At 44.6% G+C, this 8724-nt stretch overlaps 1 protein-coding gene across 1 annotated transcript in view; it reads right to left on the minus strand.

The window, feature by feature from the left end:
- Nucleotides 1–828, minus strand: part of ZBTB11 (zinc finger and BTB domain containing 11) — a 37625-nt gene extending 36797 nt beyond the window's left edge. Inside the window, exon 1 of the mRNA XM_045001800.1 lies at nt 44–828. Coding sequence (XP_044857735.1) covers nt 44–353 — 310 coding nt within the window. The 5' untranslated portion in view covers nt 354–828. The remainder of the gene's footprint in view (nt 1–43) is intronic.
- Nucleotides 829–8724: the final 7896 nt, after the last annotated feature.

Here is an 8724-nt window from a genome sequence, read left to right on the forward strand (position 1 = left end):
GGGGCTGAGCCCCGCCGCTCCCCCGGCCAGGGCCCCGCCTCACCTCGCCACCAGTATCGCTGCGAGAGCCCCTGCCAGGTCTGCAGGCGGGTGCGGTGGGCGCCGTCCGGGCCGAGGTGGGCGGCGCGGATGAGGCGGGCGCGGCGCTCGGCCTGCAGCACCACCTCGAGCTCGGCGAAGCGCTGCTGGTCGCGCTGCCGCCGCTGGTAGTAGAGGGTCCCGTCGCGCACCACGTAGCAGGCGGCCGCCTTGCGGATCTTGCGCTTGGCGTTCCCCTCCGTGCCGGGCGCGTAGGGCTCCCGCTCGTTGGTCAGGTAGCGCAGGATGGCCAGGTAGCTCTCCTCGCTGGACATGGCGCCGCCGGGCGGGGCGGGACCGGCTCCGCGGCCTCTGCCGGGGCCCCCTTTCCTCCGCGGGGCGTCTCAGCCGCTCCCCCCGGTAGGGGCAGCGGGCCCCCGGCTGCCCCTCCGCACCCAGCCCCTGGGGAGCTGCGGGGCGTCCCGGGCGCTCAGCGTGGGGGAGGTCCCTGGGGCGTCGCCCCAGGAGCTGGGGACCCGAGGCCAGGCACGGAGGGGCGCCCCAGCCCGGGGGGGGGGAACTACCGGGTGTCCGCGCGGCCGGGGGCCCGGCAGAGCATGCGCCGCTGGGGGGAGGGGGCGAGAGATGCCGATCCGCGGGTACGAGGCAACCTGGCCAGCGGTCGGGCAGGAGGAGGGAGGCGGAAGGTAGCGGCCCCCCTGGGCAGCGGGTCCGGAGGGAGCTGGGCCCGGGGGGGAACTGGAGTTTCCCAGCCAGCGGCGGCGGGAGGGAGGGAGAAGCTCGGGCAGCAGCAACGGAAAGACAAAATGGCTGCTGCACAAGCGGAAGTGAGGTCAGAAGCCCGAGCGCCGGGGCGGGGCTCAGGGAGGTAGCTGGGGCGGGGAGCTGCGAGAGCGCAACGTGTATTGCGGGGCGCCATCTTGGAATCGGTCGACAGCTAAAGGGCTGAGGTCGGGACGTCGCCATCTTAGAACAGGGCAAGGAGTTCGCTGCTGAGTTCCGGTGGCTACTGTTTTGGAACACAGCTAAAAGCACCGAACTGAGGTCGGCCTGCCGCCATCTTGAACTAGGGCAAAACGTCCCCTTAGCCGGAGAGGCTTAAATTAAGGGAGCAGCCATCTTGACATAGGGCAAAGCTAGTTCCGCCAAAACGCTAAACTCCCCTTTATAGGCTCGCTGAGTCCGTCACTGACTTTCCGGCTGTTAGGGGCGTGGCCCCACTTCGCTGACGGCTCTGCCCAATTCATTCCCCCCCAGCCCTGCCGCTTTGCTTGATTATTGTCAGAGCGGCTGAGATCATGAAAGGTTTCAGGGTAGCAGCCCATGGAAGCTTATACTCAAATAAATGTGTTAGTCTCTAAGGTGCCACAAGTACTCCTGTTCTTTTTAGCTCATGAGGTAGCGTTACCTGACGTCGCACCTAAAAGCGTCTCCTAGTGTGTTCAACCAGCACTAACCTTAAATGAGTGTTGCCAGCCAGCCCCAAGCAATGAAAAACATGAGTCAGGGGCCCCAGAAAAACAGACTTTAAAATCATGAGATTTTTAGAAAATACATATTGTGTTCTTTATATTTGTCTTTTGGCTGCTGAGCGTTTGCAACTGCAAGGGCTAGAAACTTTTTTAGAGAAAGCTACATTTTTTATGCACTCTCTTGATTCCACAAGCAGGAGCTTAAAAGCACCAAATATTAAAGTAATAGCAGTTGGCAATATTGCATGATGCTGAATGTGTGTACCATCCCAACACATTATTGTGTCCCATTGCTCACCATCACACCACAACCTTTTTTTTTAGTTTGTTCTGAAAGTGATTTCAGGTCCCATAACTATCCCACAAAGGAGCACTTGTAAACTGTAGGATCACCTCTGTTAATATAATCCCAGCGAAATTAAGAATTGGTGACAATCCTTGACCAGGATGAAGGGATTTATATTGTCAAATTATATTATATTATTGGTAGTGGAAAGTCCAGTAGACTCCATAATTGTCTGTGGATTTTTGTTAATTTCAGCAGGAGAACCAGTAGCCTCAGTAACTAGCAGACCAACTATTTTCATGTTATGTGGGGTTATCTACTCTAAAATAAAGTCTGCAAATTAAAACAAAGGGAGACAAGGAAAGTGCCCAGTTTCTTAAAATCATTTGTATCTATGAAAGCAGAATATATAGCCAGGATATATGGTCCTGATCTTTCAATTGGCTCTTCATTAATTGATCTTTTCTGCAGTCTGGATGCAAACTAAAGAATCAAGATCTTTGTAAGAAACTCATTCAGGTGGGATACTTATTCAAATATAGATCCTTTCCGCATTCCCAAAAATTGATTTGAAAGAGAAATTATTTGGTGAGTGGACGCTACAAATCAAACTATTATCTGCAATTCTGAAATATCCATAATTTTCGTGTGTATGTAAAGAAATATATGCTAACCCTTTAAGTATCCTTTAATGTCAAATAATATTTGTGTTAAAACATGTAGAATAGCACTTTAACTATTAGTATTGTTCTGATCAATATCAATAGAAATACCGGTATGTGAATTGTGGACCTCTGTACAATGACAACATTGGAAGCATGGACTTTTTAACTTAAAATTGCTGCAGGTAACATAATAGGTCCAAGTATAATATCTTAAAATTTATTTCCTCATTAAACTTGTTCACTTTCGAGCTAACCTATCCTCCAAATGAAAAGTGTACTTCTGACTCTATCCTGAGTGTGACAAGCAACAAAGAGCCCTGTGGCACCTTACAGACTGGAACCTCTACGCTTGGCAGTTCGTAGCCCTGGCACCTCTGGACTTGCTGCTTCCGTTATGAAAGTAAAAAAATAGTTTGAGCCCTGGCACCTCTTTCATTACAAATTAAGCACTGGGAAAAGCCTCCATCATGGAGTGCTTGTGTAGTATTTTAAACCATATATTCAAAGAGAAGTTTTCCAGGTGACTGCTCATTGGATGCCACATTTAGAAATTTTTTCCTTTGGAGGCACAGGGCATCCACCAATCATCTGGAATTTTTTTAATTCAACCTTAGATCCTATCTGGTGCAATCTTTCTGTAATTTTCACAGTTACTGTTTTCATATCTGTCAAAGACTTTAGTTACAGAATTAGCTTCGTCAAATCCTTTTAGGACCTGCCTCAAGTTCTCAGCAGCCAATTCATCAGATGTGTGGAATTTGTCTCCAGCTATCATTTGTATGAATTGTGGTTTCTTTGTTGCATGGGATCTTTCAGCTTGAGCTTCCAGCTGATGCCCAATTCAGCTTTGTCTGTTCTTCTCATTGTTCTGTCAGCACAGAAGGGGGACATAGGCACAGGTTCTATTTAAACATAATCTCAGCATCTTGCTAAGGACAGGGCTCTACAGAAAACAGTTTCTGGACTGGTAACTGCTGTGACCTCCCTTGCCAGACTTAAACTTGATCTTCTTGGTCATGTCACAAAATGTTTTGATGTCAGATTTCTTGAGTGGGCTGAAGAAGCTGTCTCTCTGATCAGGATTGCATACACCTTTCACAAATCTCTCCATTTGTTCTTCACCAATATCTGCTATTTTCAGTAGATATTCTTGTACATCTGATGTTGCATGCAGTCCAGTAGCTATATTGATAAGTACCCCAGGCCTGATTCAGGGTCAAATGGGTTTGTGATATTGTTAAAGACTTGTTTAGTAAGAACTGTAATGTGCTCTTCATCCCTCTTCAGTGCAAAGACAAGGACTTGTTTATGAACTTTGCTATGCGCATTGTGTGGAAGGTGGCAAAGACATGTGGTACAGGCCAGGCTATAACTTTTATTAATCAAATTACATCCAAAGTTCCTGACAGGGGACAGCCCCGCGCAGTAACTTGCACCCCATTGATCCTGTGTCAATTCTTGGGGGCTCTCACTGCAGGGGGAGCCAATCATCAAACTAGGAGGGTCTCAGGCCGCCTCCATTTGCCTGCTAGCATCGCTTCCCCTTTCAGGAGTTGAGATGAGAGGGGACCTCAACCCCCAGCTAGTACTGCCATCAAGTGCATTGGTGAGGTGGTGCCCCTGTGGTAGTGCTCTGGCTCACATTTGCCAATAGGGGGTTAGTCACAATGCCCCCATCTCTTAAGGAGGTGCCCTTGGGATGCCCACTATGTTACCTTTTTGGATCTGGAGCCTAAATCAGAGTTCTTGTACTAGGTACATGCCAAAAGTTCCAACAACTAAATGATTCTCTCATAAGTCCAACTGTGCCCTCTGGGACAGGGAGAATCCCAGCTGTCCAGTTGACCAAAAGCTGACCCCTAGGTTTTGCTGCAAGGAAGGCAAAAAAATAAAAAAACCTAACTAGCCCCCGCCAATCCGGTGGTATGGGAAAATATTCCTTCCCAGCCTCAAAGTGGCAACTAGCATAGCTTGCAGCAACCTAGATAAAGGAAGGAGGGAGGGTTGACTTCTGGAAACGAGAAAACAGGAAGTGGCACGGTGCACCTATCATGGCTCCAAGTCTCATGCCAAATCCCGAGAGACCATATGGCCCGAAACCTTGTGACAAATCCCACAAGCCCTCATGCCTACCCTGGAATCACTGTAGGAGCTGAAAATCTTGTTGAACCTAACTTGTCCTGTCGTCTCCCATCACAGGAGCCACCAAAACAGACTTCTCTCTAGGTTCGGGGCCAATTTGTCTTCACTACTATTTGTTAGGCACTTTTCTCTCATAGCTTTTGCATATTTATAATATGAAGCCATGTATTGTCATTTCTAACACTGCATAAGTATCACTGTTAAAAAACTAGTTTCTCTAAATATTTCAAAGGCTAGTACTACATGTATACAGGCAATAACAAAATAAAACCTTCTACCAGGCAGACTATATGCTACATAAATACAAAAGCTTACAAATGGAGAAGCATGCATTAAGAATTCATATACATTTATATCTGCTATCCAGTACAAACTATGGGCATGCAATTTACTGCTACTGGTGTACAGCTTTCAGTGTGAGACTAATCTGGTCAGCAAAATTCAGTTGAAAATATAGAAAACGGTTATAACAACGTGTGAGATACTTTGACAATTAAGAATATGCGATGTGAAAAGATTTAATGTTAGTATATTTGCCTTTGCAAAACCAGTAAAAAAATCTTTTAATATGTTGTCTTTTGGTAGCTTTGACCAAAACACACCACATTAAGGTGTTGAAATTAACTTAAACAGTAAAAAGAGTTTGCTGCAGTGTAAAAAAAAATGATACTTATTTTGGGTACCATTGTTTCACCTCACTTACCATCTTACCCACTTGGCAGCTTCCCGTACCTCATCTAAATGTACATAAAATAAGCTTTTGAATGATGTGTGTATATATTAAATTCGAATTGCAGCACACCTGAGTTATTTCTGAGTTTGTCTATAGCTGCAGGTTAAACCTGAGGCTTTCTACAGCAGAGAACTGAGCTAGTAGGATAGCACTGGTGTAAAATTCTAATAATGCAGCATGTTCACCCTAATTATGTTTCAGTTGCAGTTTTGCCCCCTGTTCACACTTCCATTGACTACATAAAATTGCAGTGTTATTTGGGTACCTATCTCAAAGTTTCCTTGATAAGTGGTTTCTGAAAGCCCAAAAGAACTGTGGAAAATGGTGAAACTTTGGTGAAGGATCCTTGCCTGAAAATGGAGGCCAAGATAAACACTCAACTCTCATTCTACTCAGAAAGGAAGGGGTCTGCTAGTGTTTTTCTTGACATGACTGCACTTAACTGGCAAATATGCAGAGAGCCAAACCAATAGTTTACTGCATTTTTGATGCAAGTCCATGCACCCCAAAGCAGCAGAACCCATAGAACTGGTGGGCTTTTACTAGTTGAAGTACTATTTTTGGCCTTAACCCAGTCAAGCCAGAGACTACTAGGATGACATCTTGCAGCCTAGGCTGAACAGGAGGCTGCATAACCAGGTCCCACATATTCGTGCTGACTTTTGCCATTCAACTGGTGTGGGGGGGATATCAACTTACTGTGAAAGTCAGGGAGCAATTTGGCAAGTTCATGATGGATGGTGTTGCTATGAAGAGAGCACATGGCAGTAAATACTAAATGAAGAAGTATGTAACCAGGGAATTTAAAGAATGGGAACTCCGCTGCTGCGAGAGTTATTGAATTGACACATGGGTGTTGTCAGAGCGGTACCGGTATGGTGCTCTGCTTTCTCCTTGTTGATATCACTCGGCTGCGTGCGTGAGTTCCTTCTGTGTGCTGCCCCAGCTCTGCAGGTAGCTGACACAGCAGACCCGACGAGAATCCCCAATAACCACAGAGTCCAGTAAGATGCAAAGCCACGTCGGCTAGGTTTATTGCGACCTCGGACACCCGTGCAGGGTCCCCGTAGATTACTTAGTCTACCGGGCGTACTGCGAGAGAGTGCCTCTTGGCAAGGACCCGGCTTAGTGGCAGGACTTTCCACTCCCCCTACGGCCGGACAAAGACACCGCCCCAAGGATGCATTCTTATACACAGATACAAACAAGTTACACATCACACCTGACATATTAAGGTACAACCTCTCTACGTAGCAAGTTACAACCCTTCTACGTATTAAGGCACCGCCTTCCACCTTGTACATGGTGGTTCGAACAAAACAACTCTATCCATCATTTTACCCTTTTGCCCCTGTCATTGGGATGGGTCGGCCTGTCCTTTCGTTATCTATGGAATGTTTTAGTATAATATGTTCTAATACTGTGTTTATTTTTTGGTATGCTAGGTGAATATGTATTTCTGCAGCATTAGCCCTTTTCGTGCCAGCTTCTGTGAACCAAGCCGGCCTCTGGCTCACAGCTTAACTTTGCTTTTTGTTAGCAAAGTCTTGTTCATTACTTCAGTTCAGGCCTCAGGCCTCATACTAGGCCTTTATCAGGACCTGCACTTACTACATTCCCCGCTTTTTGTCTTTTTATGGGGAGGATGTTTACCCATACAGATTTGGAAAGATGCTGATTCAATTACATGCAACAATGGCAGGATGGAGACAGAGTACTTTGGAGAAAGGGGAAAAAAAGAAAGATGTTGGTCATCCACAAAAGTTCAGCAACTAATGTAGTCATTATGTTGAAATAAAGGTGAAGTAGTCATTGAAATTACTTCAAGTCTCACTGTGTAATCTATGCCCAACAGACAAGCTGTTGTACCCAAAGCTCTTGTTATTAGTTCAGTCCATTCAGTGCTGTAATTAGAAGGCTCTGTGCAGTTTGAAATGATGGGAAACAGGGCAGACAGTGAACTAAATACCATCTTTGTATTACCCATCAGCTATTGTGGTAATGTTTCCCTGTTTATTTTTAAACACAAATTATGACCTTAAGCCTGCATTTCCATACTCTCCATTTTAAGTACAAAAAACTTCTGGCTTTTGTATTTTTAATACTACAACATGCTAATGAGAATTGATAGCCTTAAAAACAGCTTAATATAGCTTTTGGTTTGGGAATTGAAGTTGCCAACTAAATTTTAAGTATTCAATCCCAATAGCATGTGTTTTGATCATCCTTTCTGTATCCATGCAGGAAACATCTTGTAATTGGTAGAAATAGAGACTGAAGGTCTTAAGTTTTAAACTAGGACTGTTAATTATCAGTTAACTCATGCGATTAACTCAAAAAAACCCTGATATTAAAAAAAAAAGAATCAGAATTGCACTGTTAAACAATAGAATACAACTGAAATTTATTAAAATGTTTGGATGTTTTTCTACATTTTAAAAAATATTTATAGTACAACAGAATACAAAGTGTACAGTGCTCACTTTATATTCTTTTTGCTTACAAATATTTGCATTGTAAAAATAAAAGAATTAGTATTTTTCAATTCACCTTATAAGTACTTAGTGCAATCTCTTTATCATGAAAGTGTAACTTACAAATGTAATTTTGTTACATTACTCAAAAACAAAACAATATAAAAAACTTTAGAGCCTACAAGTCTACTCAATCCTACTTCCTAGCCAATTGCTAAGACAAACAAGTTTGTTTACATTTACGGGAGATACTGCTAACTTATTTACAATATCACCCGAAAGTGAGATCAGGCATTTGCATGGCACTTTTGTAGCTAGCGTGGTTAGCGAGCGTTGCAAGGTATTTACGTGCCATATATGCTAAACATTTGTATGCCCCTTCATGTTTTGGCCACCATTCCAGAGGACATGCTTCCATGCTGATGATGCTCATTAAAAAAATGTGTTAATTAAAATTTGTGACTGAATTTCTTTGGGAAGAATTGTGTCTCCTGTTCTGTTTTACTCACATTCTCCATATATTTCATGTTATAGCTGGATGAGGACCCAGCACATGTTCGTTTTAAGAACACTTTTGTCAAATCTGCTGTGAAACACAACGAAGGTACCAATGTGAGATTTCTAAGCATAGCTACAGCACTTGACCCAAAGTTTAAGAATCTGGAGTGCCTTCCAAAATCTGAGAGGGACGAGGCATGGCATATGCTTTCAGATGTCTTAAAAGAGCAACGCTCCGATGCAGAACCTGAACCACCAAAAAAGAAAAATCAACCTTCTGCTGGTGGCATCTGAATCAGATGATGAAAATGAACATGCATCAGTCTGCACTGCTTTGGATTGTTATCGAGCAGAACCAGTCATCAGCCTGGATGAATGTATTCTGGAATGGTGGGTGAAGCCTGAAGGGATATAT

Source organism: Mauremys mutica, chromosome 1 (assembly GCF_020497125.1).
Source record: "Mauremys mutica isolate MM-2020 ecotype Southern chromosome 1, ASM2049712v1, whole genome shotgun sequence".
In the NCBI taxonomy this organism is placed as follows: domain Eukaryota; kingdom Metazoa; phylum Chordata; order Testudines; family Geoemydidae; genus Mauremys; species Mauremys mutica.